The sequence below is a fragment of the Rhinoraja longicauda genome, chromosome 24 (assembly GCF_053455715.1).
Source record: "Rhinoraja longicauda isolate Sanriku21f chromosome 24, sRhiLon1.1, whole genome shotgun sequence".
Taxonomy (NCBI): Eukaryota; Metazoa; Chordata; class Chondrichthyes; order Rajiformes; family Arhynchobatidae; genus Rhinoraja; species Rhinoraja longicauda.
In genome coordinates, this window is record NC_135976.1 from 23,551,782 (window position 1) to 23,566,890 (window position 15,109).

A 15,109-nucleotide genomic window follows, 5' to 3' on the forward strand; every position below is an offset into this window, starting at 1 on the left:
TGTTCCAACCAGTTTCAAGCTCGCGGTGGTCCAGCCCCTACTGAAAAAACCTAACCTAGACCCCACCTTGCCTAGCAACTACAGACCCATTTCCAAACTGCCATTCCTGTCAAAAGTCCTTGAAAAAGCAATTCTAAACCAATTAGTGCCCTACCTGCACCAATACACCATCCTGGAAAGTTTCCAGTCAGGTTTCGGAGCCCACCACAGCACAGAGTCTGCCTTGTTGAAGGTACACAACGACCTGCTTCTCGCCATCGACACCGGCGACTGTGCAATCCTGCTCCTTCTCGACCTCAGCGCAGCATTCGATACAGTGGACCACACCATCCTTATTGACCGTCTCCGGTACGCGGTTGGCATTGATGGCACTGCCCTGAGCTGGTTCGCTTCGTACCTCAAAGATAGGAGTTTCGCCATCAACATAGGCAGTTATTCCTCTGCTCCAGCTAGCCTCTCCTGCGGAGTTCCACAAGGCTCCATCCTAGGCCCCATTCTCTTCTCTCTATACATGCTCCCCCTTGGCCAAATCATTCAAAGGCACGGCATTTCTTTCCACTGCTATGCCGATGACACTCAGCTTTACCTCCCCCTGAAACCCAACAACCAGTCAAATTTAAACAGCCTCTTACACTGCCTTGAGGACATAAAATGTTGGATGGCACAGAACTTCCTCCAATTAAATGAGGTCATCCTATTCGCCCCCCCCCCCCCCCCCCCCCCGACTCCATCAAATCGATAACAGGCAGTCTTGGAAGTCTATCCTGCCTAGTCAAATCGCATGTCAAAAACCTTGGCATGATATTTGACTCTGCATTAAAATTTGATAAGCAAGTCAACGCTGTGGTAAAAGCCAGCTTCTTCCAACTTCGAACCATAGCTAAAATCAAACCTTTCCTCCAATTCGACGACACAGAAAAAATCATTCACGCTTTCATTTCCTCCCGCCTAGACTACTGCAACTCCCTATACACTGGGATCAGCCAATCTTCCCTGTCCCGCCTGCAACTGGTCCAAAACGCCACAGCGAGACTCCTGACGGGTACCCGTAAAAGGGACCACATCACCCCGATTCTGGCCTCTCTCCACTGGCTCCCTGTACGGTACAGAATCAACTTCAAGCTCCTCCTATTCACGTATAAAGCCCTAAATGGACATTCCCCCCCCTACATCAAAAATCTTCTAACCCCCCTCTCTAACTCCAGGTCCCTCAGGTCGGCCGACTTGGGGCTACTCACTATCCCACGGTCTAGGCTTAAGCTCAGGGGTGACCGCGCTTTTGCGGTTGCAGCTCCTAGACTGTGGAACAGCATCCCTCTCCCCATCAGAACTGCCCCCTCCATCGACTCCTTTAAGTCCAGGCTCAAAACCTATTTCTACTCCCTAGCGTTTGAGGCTCATTGAGGAGGCGCTGTGAACTGTTTGCGTGCTACTGTATGTTTCATTTTTTTCCTTAGTACCTAATCAGATGTACAGCACTTTGGTCACCGTGGGTTGTTTTTAAATGTGCTATACAAATAAAATTGACTTGACTTGACTTGAGCAACTCTGCGTCACACCCTTTGACCTTTTGACTTGCCGTGCAAGAGCCCTGTAACTTAACTCCAGTGTGCAACAAATGCTGCAGAATATCATAGAGCCTAGCACTTCCAGAGAGCAACACTCACTAAAAGCTGCACAGTGGAATAGTAAACTGCAGAGTGTAACAGAGAACAAACGAGAATCACCAAAATTTGCAGTGTAATATGGAGCTGCAGAATCTCACTCAGAGCTAGAGATCGTTACAAGGGAACCAACGAGTTTAAAGGTCACAAGGGTGCAACAGAGTGTCACAGCATACAATATAATTTCACAGAGAGGTGTAGAGTACCACAAAGCTGCAGAGAGCCAAAGTGCGCAGCACAAAGCTGCAGTTTGTCACTGAGTACTGCAGTCTATCTCAGTGCTGTCAGAGTGGGACCAGTACAAACAGGACAGTCTGCACCTGAGCTGGAATGGAACCAATGTCCTTGGGGGAGTGTTTGCTAGTGCTGTCGGGCAGGATTTAAACTAATGTGGCAGGGGGATGGGAGCATGAGCAGAGAGACAGAGGGGTGTAAATTGAGGGTAGAAGCAATACGTATCAAGGTGAAAAGTAAAAGTGGCAGGCAGACAAATCCAGGGCAAAAATCAAAAAGGGCCACTTTTCAACATAATTGTATAAGGGGTAAGAGTGTTGTAAAAACAAGCCTGAAGGCTTTATGTCTCAATGCAAGGAGCATTCGTCAAAGGTGGATGAGTTGATTGTGCAGATAGTTATTAATGAATATGATATAGTTGAGATTACGGAGACATGGCTCCAGGGTGACCAAGGCTGGGAGCTGAACATCCAGGGATATTCAATATTCAGGAGGGTAGACAGAAAGGAAAAGGAGGTGGGGTAGCGTTGCTGGTTAGAGAGGAGATTAACGCGATAGAAAGGAAGGACATTAGCTTGGAGGATGTGGAATCGATATGGGTAGAGCTGCGAAACACTACGGCAGAAAACGCTAGTGGGAGTTGTGTACAGGCCACCTAACAGTAGTAGTAGAGTTGGGGATGGCATCAAACAGGAAATTAGAAATGCGTGCAACAAAGGTAAAACAGTTATAATGGGTGACTTCAATCTACATAGATTGGGTGAATCAAATTGGCAGAGGTGCTGAGGAAGAGGATTTCTTGGAATGTATGCGGTTTAGTTTTCTAAACCAACATGTAGAGGAACCAACGAGAGAGCAGGCTATTCTAGACTGGGTATTGAGTAATGAGGAAGGGTTATTTAGCAGTCTTGATGTGCGTGGCCCCTTGGACAAGAGTGACCATAATATGGTTGAGTTCTTCATTAGGATGGAGAGTGACATAGTTAATTCAGAAACAACGGTTCTGAACTTAAAGAAAGGTAACTTTGAGGGTATGAGACGTGAATTGGCCAAGATAGACTGCCAATTGATTCTTAAAGGGTTGACGGTGGATATGCAATGGAAGGCATTTAAAGACCGCATGGATGAACTACAACAATTGTTCATCCCAGTTTGGCAAAAGAATAAATCAGGGAAGGTAGTGCATCTGTGGCTAACAAGGGAAATTAGGGATAGTATCAAAACAAAAGATGAAGCATACAAATTAGCAAGAAAAAGCAGCCTACCAGAGGATTGGGAGAAATTCAGTCCAGCAGAGGAGGATAAAGGGCTTAATTAGGAAAGGGAAAATAGATTATGAAAGAAAACTGGCAGGGAACATAAAAACTGACTGCAAAAGCTTTTATAGATATGTGAAGAGAAAAAGATTAGTTAAAACAAATGTAGGTCCCTTACAATCAGAAACAGGTGAATTGATCATGGGGAACAAGGACATGGCAGACCAATTGAATAACTACTTTGGTTCTGTCTTCACTAAGGAAGACATAAATAATCTGCTGAAAATAGCAGGGGACCGGGGGTCAAATGAGATGGAGGAACTGAGTGAAATCCAGGTTAGTCGGGAAGTGGTGTTAGGTAAATTGAATGGATTAAAGGCCGATAAATCCCCAGGGCCAGATGGGCTGCATCCCAGAGTGCTTAAGGAGGTAGCCCCAGAAATAGTGGATGCATTAGTGATAATTTTAAAAAACTCTTTAGATTCTGGAGTAGTTCCTGAGGATTGGAGGGTAGCTAATGTAACCCCACTTTTCAAAAAGGGAGGGAGAGAGAAAACGGGGAATTACAGACCAGTTAGTTTAACATCGGTAGTGGGGAAAATGCTAGAGTCAGTTATTAAAGATGGGATAGCAGCACATTTGGAAAGTGGTGAAATCATTGGACAAAGTCAGCATGGATTTATGAAAGGTAAATCATGTCTGACGAATCTTATAGAATTTTTCGAGGATGTAACTAGTAGAGTGGATAAGGGAGAACCAGTGATGTGTTATATCTGGACTTCCAGAAGGCTTTCGACAAGATCCCACATAAGAGATTAGTATGCAAACTTAAAGCACACGGTATTGTGGGTTCAGTATTGATGTGGATAGAGAACTGGCTGGCAGACAGGAAGCAAAGAGTAGGAATAAACGGGTCCTTTTCAGAATGGCAGGCAGTGACTAGTGGGGTACTGCAAGGCTCAGTGCTGGGACCCCAGCTATTTACAATATATATTAATGATTTGGACGAGGGAATTGAATGCAACATCTCCAAGTTTGCGGATGACACGAAGCTGGGGGGCAGTGTTACCTGTGAGGAGGATGCTAGGAGGCTGCAAGGTGACTTGCATAGGTTAGGTGAGTGGGCAAATGCATGGCAGATGCAGTATAATGTGGATAAATGTGAGGTTATCCACTTCGGTGGCAAGAACAGGAAAGCAGACTATTATCTGAATGGTGGCCGATTAGGAAAAGGGGAGATGCAACGAGACCTGGGTGTCGTGGCACACCAGTCATTGAAAGTAGGCATGCAGGTGCAGCAGGCAGTGAAGAAAGCGAATGGTATGTTGGCATTCATAGCGAGGGGATTTGAGTATAGGAGCAGGGAGGTTCTGCTGCAGTTGTACAGGGCATTGGTGAGACCACACCTGGAGTATTGCGTACAGTTTTGGTCTCCTAATCTGAGGAAAGACATTCTTGCCATAGAGGGAGTACAGAGAAGGTTCACCAGATTGATTCCTGGGATGGCAGGACTTTCATATGAACAAAGACTGGATAGACTCGGCTTGTACTCGCTGGAATTTAGAAGATTGAGGGGGGATCTTATAGAAACTTATAAAATTCTTAAGGGGTTGGACAGGCTAGATGCAGGAAGATTGTTCCCGATGTTGGGGAAGTCCAGAACAAGGGGTCACAGTTTAAGGATAAGGGGGAAGTCTTTTAGGACCGAGATGAGAACGTTTTTTTTCACACAGAGAGTGGTGAATCTGTGGAATTCTCTGCCACAGAGGGTAGTTGAGGCCAGTTCATTGGCTGTATTTAAGAGGGAGTTAGATATGGCCCTTGTGGCTAAAGGGATCAGGGGGTATGGAGAGAAGGCAGGTACAGGATACTGAGTTGGATGATCAGCCATGATCATATTGAATGGTGGTGTAGGCTCGAAGGGCCGAATGGCCTACTCCTGCACCTATTTTCTATGTTTCTAGAGCAAGGCACAGAATGTTACCCAGTTAGAAATCAGTCTCGGAGAACAGAAGAGTTTAACCTGGACCTCCAAAGAATAAGGAATTTTAAAATGAGCAATAAATTGTCAGAGGAGACTGTACAGAGAGCTACAGAGATCGACTCAGGGATTCGGAGAACAACAGAGGGGGTTGCAGACTGTAACAAAGAAATACAGAATGTCACATGCAACCATGGAGTGTAGCCCAAAGCTTCAAATGGTAACAGTGAATGAATGCTGGGATTCCACTGAGAGCCACATAGTATCACAAGAGGTGCTCTGGTTTCCTCCCACGTCCCAAACACAATTGGGTAAATGTTAGAAAGAAGTACGAGAGTGCAATTGGCTAAATGTTAGAAGAAAGCTAATGGCATGTTGGCCTTCAGTGCGAGAAGATTTGAAGCAAAGAGGTCCTACTGCGGATGTACAGTGCTCTGGTGAGACTGCACCTGGAGTATTGTGTGCAGTTTTGGTCTTCTAATTTGAGGAAGGACATTATACTCTTGACGTAGATTCACCAGGTTAATTCCCGGGATGGCGGGACTGACATATGATGAAATAATTGATCGACTGGGCTTATATTCACTGGAATTTAGAAGGATGAGAGGGGATCTTACAGAAACATTTACAATTCTTAAGGGATTGGACAGGCTAGATGTTCACGATGTTGGGGGAGTCCAGAACCAGTAGTTACAGTTTAACAATAAGGGAGAGGCCATTTAGGACAGATGAGGAAAAACATTTTCACCCAGAGAGTTGTGAATTTGTTGAATTCACTGCCACAGAATGTATTCACTGGATGTATTCAAGAGTTAGATATAGCTCTTGGGGCTAACACAATCAAGGGATATGGGGATAAAGCAGGAACAGGGTACTGATTCTGATTATCACCCATGATCATATTGAATGGCGGTGCTTGTTCGAAGGGCCGAATGGCCTAGTCCACCTATTTTCTATGTTTCTAGTACAGCCCCTACAACGTCCATGCCTAAAAATGATGCCAAGGTGCTCTGATTTCCCTCTGCATCTCAAGACTTGTTACTATGTTTATTAACTACTGTTGGGCTTAGTGTTGGTAAAGGGTTAGAACAAATGGAGAAATTGAAGTGGTGGGGTATTTAATGGACACGTGAGAATGCAGTGGTTACAAAAAAATCAGCGGAGGAAGAAGTGGAAGGTATTGCTCTGAGAGCATAGACTCACTGAGCTGAATGGCTCCATGGGTCAGATGGAAATCTGCGAGTATAACATCAGCAAGGTAGAGTAAAGTCCAGTTGCACAGCCGTATGGTGCGTCCGCAGATAACGGAGACCAAGAGAACGTTATAGCAGAGAGTGTGCGAGTGTCACAAAAGTCCAAGCAGTGTAACAAACCTGAAGAATGTCGTGGAGTACCACAGAGAGCTGCAGAGTGCACTAAGGCACGGCATAATATAACACAACTCTGCAGAGTGTTACAGGGTGTGACAGATTATTAAAGGAGAATGCACAGTGTAATAGAAGAATCACGGAGGCTGCAGGCCCCATAGTCCCAATAGCAGAGCACCGCCTACACCAATAATAGACAATTAGTTATGATCACATTGAATGGTAGAACACACTTAAAGGGCCTGATGATTTACTCCTCCTACGTTCTATGACTCCATGTCGTACCTGGCCTACCCCTCAATTCTGAGGACTTTATTTCTCATTCTTCAAGTGAAGAAATAATCTCCTGCCATGCAGCCAGATAAACAATAGAGGATTTTCATGCAAGAAGTCTCGCTGAACTATAGGGAATACATGCCTAAATTACGCAACCTCTCTTGCTGCAAACTCAATTTGTGGAATGAATCAAATGTATTTCAATGCACTCCCTCCATGGCAAGTACATCCTTTTTGGGTAAGGGGCCAAAAATTGCTCATAATTCCCCAGGTGGTGTCTTAGGGATGCCCTATTTAATAGTATTGCATTGAAATTATCTTGTAGTGAAGGCCAGTGTATTCATTTCCCTATCTAATAGCTTCTTGCACCTACACATTTTCTTTGTGTCTTCTGCTGAAGAAACTATGAACTCCTCTGAACTAGTTAACTAATCTTTCACCATTTAACAAATATTCTGCTTTTCCATTTTGTGCAACAGATTACATGCCACCCACTGTGATCATATGTGAATCTTCTCTAAATGACCTAGATGCACTGGGAACTGGCTGTGAATTCTGTATCATTGTTGTTACAAATCTAAACTGATCAGCATCACATTGTAAAGTGACCCTCACAGTGAAAAGTCTAACAGACATGCCAACAGCGCCTCTACTTAGAAGTATTCCACAAATATCGGTATTTCACAAATATCGACAGATGTATTGTGGAAAGTATCTACACTGATTGCATCATTGCATGGTGCAGCAACTCTAATGCAGAGGAATGTAAGAGACTTCAGAAAGTGAAGGACCCATCCATGCCAGTACGAACACAGCCCATCAAAAGCATCTACAAGAAGACCTGCTTCATGTTTTCTAATTGTGCCTAGCATTAATTTTTTTTCAGATATTCTTTTTACTGCCTTGCAGAATTTGTTGTGATTTGTGTATAATTTTTGTTTTTGTGTGTGTGTTCTGCATCTTTGTGCTTATGTTGCTGCAAGCAACATTTTCATCGTACCTGTAGCATATGACAATAAACTCGACATGATTTGAATTGACGGGATTTTTCCTTGAACTGCATTGTAAATTTCCTTGGTAGATCCATGAGCAACTTCAGCAGGAGAAACAAACAGTGGATCCCTGCCACATCGATCTGTTGGCATCTCTAAAATTTTGACTGGATCGACGTGAAGTTCTTGGTCTATAGATGCACATTCAATAAAGCCTCTAACAAAGTTCAAAGGACTCCTGTATTTATTTCATATCCCAGGTAGTTACCTAACTTGCTTTAAGGAATACAAATGCAATTTGACATTTAAAAAAAAAATTGTTTCTGTTCCTTATCAATTTTCTTTTTATTCAGTGCAGTGGATTCTTTTCATGGCATTTCTTTTCAGCATACAAACAACATGTAATCAGGATTGGACCCAGGTTTCTGGTGTTGTAAGGCAGCAACTCTACCACTGCATCACTGTGCCATCCTGTGTTTTTCCTTGTTCTTTAAGATCAGGATGGTTGCATAAGCACTTTTAAGTCTGCATTTTCTAAATTGAGTGAAATTCACAAATTTTGGTTCGTTTTCACAACACTTTTGCATTGATCAAATAATTCAGGATTGTCTTAAGCATTCCTGTTAAATTCACACCTTTTCATGGAAATGTTCAGAGTTGTACACACACATTTCTCAACACTCACACGAACCATTATCCCCAGTTTTGCCCAGTCTGTCCAACAAGTGGAATAACGTCCTATCCTTATCACTGGAATAATAGTTGATACTGGGAATCATTCCGTCTTCTATTTAACCACCACTACTACAGTTTTTTTGTACTGGTAATTTTGTCAAGCTAAGTCAAATATTCTCCATTTAAGTGCAGCATTTTGCTACAACCACTTTGAAAGCCTGAAGTGATGAGATAACACTTGAAAGATGACATCCACTGCTAAGTTCTCGAATAACTTTCAAGCAACATGTTGTCTTTAGAATGTTCGCAAAATAAAATGAAGATTGCTTTAAACAAACACTTCCACTTACCATCTTCAGGCATTGATCCTGTTTTAACACTCAGCAAACCAGAGTTTGTTCCAAAGGGAAACTGACTTTATTTTACTGAAGCAACTACATAAAGCTTAGAACACAACTGTTAGCTGCTTTCTCAGAGATGCACTGAAGAACACTGAAATAGTACAGGTGACTGCTGATCCTCACCATTCCACCGCAGACCAGCAGGTGCGAGCCATCGCCTCACCTGAGTTTCAGGCTCTGCTCCAGGCCTGCAGCCTCCATGCTACAGGCTCCTACACCACGTGGTAGGACTCTCCTTGGTCCTACTGCTTTCCCCTTAAAGAAATCAGTCTGAAGAAGGGTTCTGACATGAATCGTCACCCTGCCTTTTTCTCCAGAGATGCTGCCTGACCTGCTGAGTTACTCCAGCACTTTGTGTCTAAAGTAGGTTAATGTGTCTGTCACACACATTCTGCATCACACACTTTAAAGCTCCCTGCCACAATAGTATGACCAGTGATAGTCGTGCTGTGGAGCATGTTTTGTTTTTTTGTTATGCTCTTGCTCTTTGGAGCTACATTGTGCATGGATATTCCCTCGAGTTTGAGGATGTCCTCATTCCACTGTAGTTCTGAGGACTGGAAGATAATTGTGCATGAATTTGTTTACTCAGAATGGTCATTTTACACCAGCCAACAAATCATCTTGACCAAGCAAGTTTTTGCTTGGTTAGGGGTCAAAGATGATTGGAGACTTGGGTCTGCTGCATACATATCTCTGAAGATCTGTGCTAGATCCATCACAATAATGCAATCATAAAGAAAGCCCATCAATGCCTCTACTTCTTTAGAAGATTGAGGAGATATTATCAAATCGAACTTCTACAAGTATATAGTGGAGAGCATATTGACTGCTTGAATCATGGCCGAGTTTGGCAATTCAAACACCCAGGAACAAAGAAGATTGCAAAAAGTGGTGAACACTGCCCAGTCCATCACGGATACTGATCTCCCCACCATCAAAAGGGACCTGCAGGAGTCTCCGCCTCAAAAAAGGCAGACAACATCATCACATCAGTCTGAAGAAGGGTCTCGACCCGAAACGTCACCCATTCCTTCTCTCCCAAGATACTGCTTGACCTGCTGAGTTACTCCAGCATTTTGTGAATAAATCATCACAGACACACGCTACCCTGGTCATACTCTCATTTCATTCCTGCCATCGGAAAGAAGGTTTCGGAGCCTGAAAAAATAATTTGAGCAAGTGGAATTTTTATGTATAAATATGTATACTGAACTAGTTTGGGTTATTATGGTGTTTACAGAGTACTACGTTAACATATCTGTTCTGCCGCTACAAGTCGGAATTACATTGTTCTGTTTCAGGACATTTGACAATAAAACACTTGACTCTTAGAGTCATAGAGTGATACAGTGTGGAAACAAGACTTTCAGCCCAACTTGCCCACACCGGCAAACATGTCCCAGCTACACTCGTCCCACCTGCCTGCGCCTGGTCCACATCCCTCCAAACCGGTCCTATCCATGTACCGTCCAACTGCTTTTTAAATGATGGGATAGTCCCAGCCTCAACTACCTCCTCAAGCAGCGTATTCCATACACCTGTGTTATAAAGTTACCCCTTGGATTCCTACTAAATCTTTTTCCCCTTCACCTTGAACCTATGTCCTCGGGTCCTCGATTCCCCAACTCTGCGCAAGAGACTCTGTGCCTCCATCCGATCTATTCCTCTATAAGATCACCTCTTACCCTCCTGTGCTCCAAGGAATAGAGACCCAGCCTACTCAACCTCTCCCTAACTCTTGAACCCCAAACAGTTGTCTTGATCCAGATCCACATGAACGCACACATTGATCCTGATTGACGCTGGCCTAACTCCGATTGCTGATTTTACTGGACTTTAATCTAGGAAACACGAGACCAAAACTAACACTCACCAGGTCTTTCCAGACCCCACATACTCGACACCTCCTAGAGGTAGTTCCAATCCACTCATCGTTCTGACTCCTGACAGTCCTCAAATTTGAAGCAGCATCTTGAACATGAGTGCAATGAGGCTCAAATTGCAACTCCAAACCCCTTAATAATGTGACATTAACCCCTGACATGATAAAAAACCATGATTCAAAGGTATAAGTCAGACACTCCCGACTACACCATAACCGGACGCTTTTTATTCTCCTTCAAATGCAGGTCTCCTATTGCATGGCAAAGAAATGTCTAGATTGGATTGGATTGGAGAGGTGCTTCGTAATAACAATAGTGACACATGTATTGAGACTGGTTTGAGTGCAGGTAAGAGGATATTCCTGGTGAGTGGGCTCATTGCTATCAGCTGTTCTTGATGGTTCAGAACGCTTTGGTTTTATTTATGGAAGCGATGCAGTCCCGCGGGACGGATCCTGCTGTCATCAGCTCTTTGCAGTCAATTGACGTTAAGATGTTCTGCTTCTCATTCTCTGTCTCTCGGTGATAGAAGTAGTTAAAGTTAGAGACAATAACAGGCACAGGTAGGGCGATGGTCAATACTCCGGCGATGGCACACAATGTCCCTACCACCTTGCCGCCAATGGTGACAGGACACATATCTCCGTATCCTACTGTTGTCATGGTAATAACAGCCCACCAGAACGCGTCGGGGATGCTGGAAAAATGGGTTTGAGGCTCATCCACCTCAATAAAGTATACAGCACTAGAGAAGAGGATGACTCCAATGAAAAGGAAGAAGATGAGGAGCCCCAGTTCCCTCATGCTGGCCTTCAGAGTCTGCCCCAGGATCTGCAGTCCCTTGGAGTGCCTGGAGAGCTTAAATATTCTGAAGACCCTGACCAGCCGGATGACCCTTAGGATGGCCAGGGACATGGTGTGCTGCCCTTGATTCTGACGATTGCCTGTCTGCTGGGGTTGTGGCTGCATGGTCAACTCAGTGACAAGTGTCACAAAGTATGGAATGATGGAAATCACATCGATTATGTTCATCACATTCCTGAAAAAGTCAAATTTACTGGGACAAGCCACAGCCCTGACAAGCAACTCAAAGGAAAACCAGAGTATGCACGCTGTCTCAATGAGAAAGAAGGAGTCAGTGAAGAAACTGGGAGCAGGGCCAGAGCTTTGGTCGTGGTGAGCCAACCCACTAAAGGTACCCAGTTCCACGTCTTCCCGGAATTCCGGCAATGTTTCCAGGCAAAAGATGACAATGGAGATGACAATGACAAAGACCGAGACCACGGCTACACCCCTGGCTGCACCAGAACTCTCAGGATACTCAAACAGCAGCCAGAGCTGCCTGAAGATCGGGTGCATGGGCAGCTGAACCTCCATCTCCTTAATGAAGCCCTCTTGCTCTCTGAACTGTTCCATAGCTTCAGAACCCAGCTGGTAGAAGATGATCTCATCTGTAAATACATCGAGGGGCACGTTGGCAGGTCTTCGCACCCTTCCCCCTGACTGGTAGTAATAAAGAATTGCATCAAAACTTGGTCGGCTCCTGTCAAAAAAATATTGATTTGTGAGGGGATCAAAGTAGGGCATGCAACGTGCAGGGTTTCCCAGCAGTGTGTCCGGAAACTCTGCTAGAGTTTTTACATGAGTCTCAAACCTCAAGCCAGCCACATTGATGATTATTTTGCGACTGCCCTCCTGCGCCAACAACTCGTCCAACTCCTGTTGATGCTGCCAGGCCACTTGACTCAGTAGCTTGTCAGTGGGGACGTCACAGTCCAGCAAGTTTCTCCATTTCCACAGCATGTTCAGACAGGAATCGTGGAACTTAGGCCGACTGGCAGGGATAGCATTATCATCAACATCCTCAGAACTCACCAAAGCCAACTCCATTTCACGCTTGGGCATCGCAGAGCCCTCATCTGTGGACTGCTCACACTCTTTAGGGACCTAGGGATAAGCACAGAGTCAAAGCACTAACACTGTGTCACAGGTATCACAAAAAGCTGGAGTAACTCAGCGGGTCAGGCAGCACCTCAGGAGAGAAGGAATGGGTGATTTTTTAGGTTGAGACCCTTCTTCAGACTGATGTCGGGGGGGAGGCAGGACAAAGAAAGGGGGTGGGGAAGAGAGGGAGAGAGGAGCTATCTAAAGTTAGAGAAGTCAATGTTCATACTGCTGGGGTGTAAGCTGCCCAAGTGAAATATGAGGAGCTGTTCCTCCAATTTGCGGTGGGCCTCACTATAACACTGGAGGAGGCCCATGACAGAAAGGTCAGACTGGGAGTGGGAGGGGGAGTTGAAGTGCTGAGCCACCAGGAGATCAGGTTGGTTAAGGCAGAGTGAGCGAAGGTGTTGAGCGAAACGATTGCCGAGCCTGCGTTTGGTCTCGATACAAAACAGTAGTATAGTTAATGTGTGGAGAAATTAAAGGGAGTAAGGGAGAGAGAGTAGAGAAAGTAGACGTAGATGAGGCAGAAAGAAACAAAGCAAAAGAAAATGGATAGAAAAGAAGGATCGGAGACAGGAGAAGTGGAGATTGGGTCACAAAGGGATATATTGAATACTGGGCCGAGGTGAAGATGGAAAGGGAACAGTGCAGGATATGGTTAAAGGCAGAGAGAGAGAGGTTGAGAGAAGGAGAGGGGAGCTTAGGAGCAGCAAAGGAGGCTCAAAATAGGGTGCAGGTGACAAAAAAGGCGTAAATGGAGATAAACTATTCCCTTTCTTGGGATGGTGAGGAGCTTATTACCCTGAGGAGTTAAGTTCAGGTTGTGCATTATGGAAGATTGGACTTCCCTGAAAAATTCTGGCAGCTCCTTATAAAACTGTTAGCATTCCCTCTGTAGATGTCGGGGATCTTGGGATACCCAAACAACTGGATGAAAACACAGAAGTTCCAAACTTTCTAATGGACCCTCATTGATCTCCTGCCTGTGCCCTGAAACTGATATTCTTGTGCCATCCAGCCATAGCAGTTTTCTATAGTACTACGGTAGTTCAGCTTCAGCTGCTGGGTGTACAGCTTCAGCATGTTCACACATTTCACTGGGGAGGAATGGTGGTGAGGGGGACAGGTTAGCCTCAGAAAATTTACAATTTTTGGTTTGAGCGAACTTAAAATTATTGTTTTTTAATTTTGTAAAGTACTTTTGTACAGTATTTGGGTGTTTCTGTAAATAAGGGTACCAACCTATGACATGGGTGCCAGTTTGGGAAGTCAAATAGGGGAAGTACATACACAGTAAACTGTCAGGCATGAAGGAATGTCAATGAACATGAGGCCTAGGAATCCAAGTCTGTAGCTCCCTGAAAGTGGCAACATATATGGACAGATGTTGAAGGAGATATCGGCTTGCTTGCCTGCATAGGTCAGAATATAAAATAGAGTTGTTCTAATCTTACGTCACAACTTTACAAAACACAGATTAGACCACTCTTGAGTATTGTGTAAAATTTTCATTTCACAATATGAGAAGGATGTGATTGTGTTGGAGAGACCACAGAGGAGATTCACCAGGATGTGGGCTGGACCGGAGGACTTTAGTTATGAAGAGAGATTAGGGAGGCTCTGTTTTTCCTGGAATGAAGGAAGCTGAGTGGTGAGCTGATAAAAATATATAACATTCTGAGATTAGATAGGATTTTTTCCCCATGTCCCCATTTTCCCCATTTCCCCGTTTTTTCCCCATTTCTAAAACAAGAGAACTTGGTTTTAAGATGAAAGGAAAGGCGTTTAAGAAGTTGTGGGGGGAAGGTATTTTTACACATCGTTGTTGACATCTTGAACATGCTGCCAGAGGAGGTGGCAGAATCAGATATCATCACTACATTTAAGAAACATTTAGAAATACACTTAATTAGACAGGGCATAGAAGAAGACAATCCTAATACAGATAAATAGGATTAATGTAGACAGAGGAAAAAGGTCAGCATAGATCGAGAGGGTCAAAGGGCCTGTTTTTATTCTGTATGACTGTGGATCTGACTCTTTGACAAAGATGCGCTCGAGAGAAGTGTGGTCCTAGGTGGGAAGAGGAACAGGTATGCCAAAGACTAGTTGCTGCCCAGTAGTTCTAGACCAATGTAAGTGAGCTGGATATGAATAGCTGATGGTAGAAAACTCAGAAATATGGTTAACAGAAAATAGACTTCAGAGGAGGAACAGAAAGATTGGTGAAATGGGTTGGAATTAGATATAGTTTTGTATAAAGGTTCACATTTCACTTGAGAGTTCTGCTCTAATCAGAGTAAAGCAAAGGTATAAAAACATGATAAAGGCACTGAATTGTAGGCAAGTAAACCATTCCCTTTATGTGCAGCCACAATCTCCTTTTGGTTCTGGATACAATATCACACTTGTAGAAAAATCTACAACACT

General features: G+C 44.2%; 1 protein-coding gene across 1 annotated transcript; it reads right to left on the reverse strand.

Annotated features, from left to right (window-relative positions):
* Positions 1-11,134: 11,134 nt before the first annotated feature.
* LOC144605309 (potassium voltage-gated channel subfamily A member 10-like) lies at positions 11,135-12,637 on the reverse strand. Its single transcript, XM_078420427.1, has one exon. The coding sequence runs from the start codon at positions 12,635-12,637 to the stop codon at positions 11,135-11,137; it is 1,503 nt and encodes a 500-aa protein (XP_078276553.1).
* Positions 12,638-15,109: the final 2,472 nt, after the last annotated feature.

Coding starts and splice junctions, on each gene's coding strand:
- LOC144605309 (XM_078420427.1), bottom strand. CDS start 12,637: ATGCCCAAGCGTGAAATGGAGTTGGCTTTGGTGAGTTCTGAGGATGTT.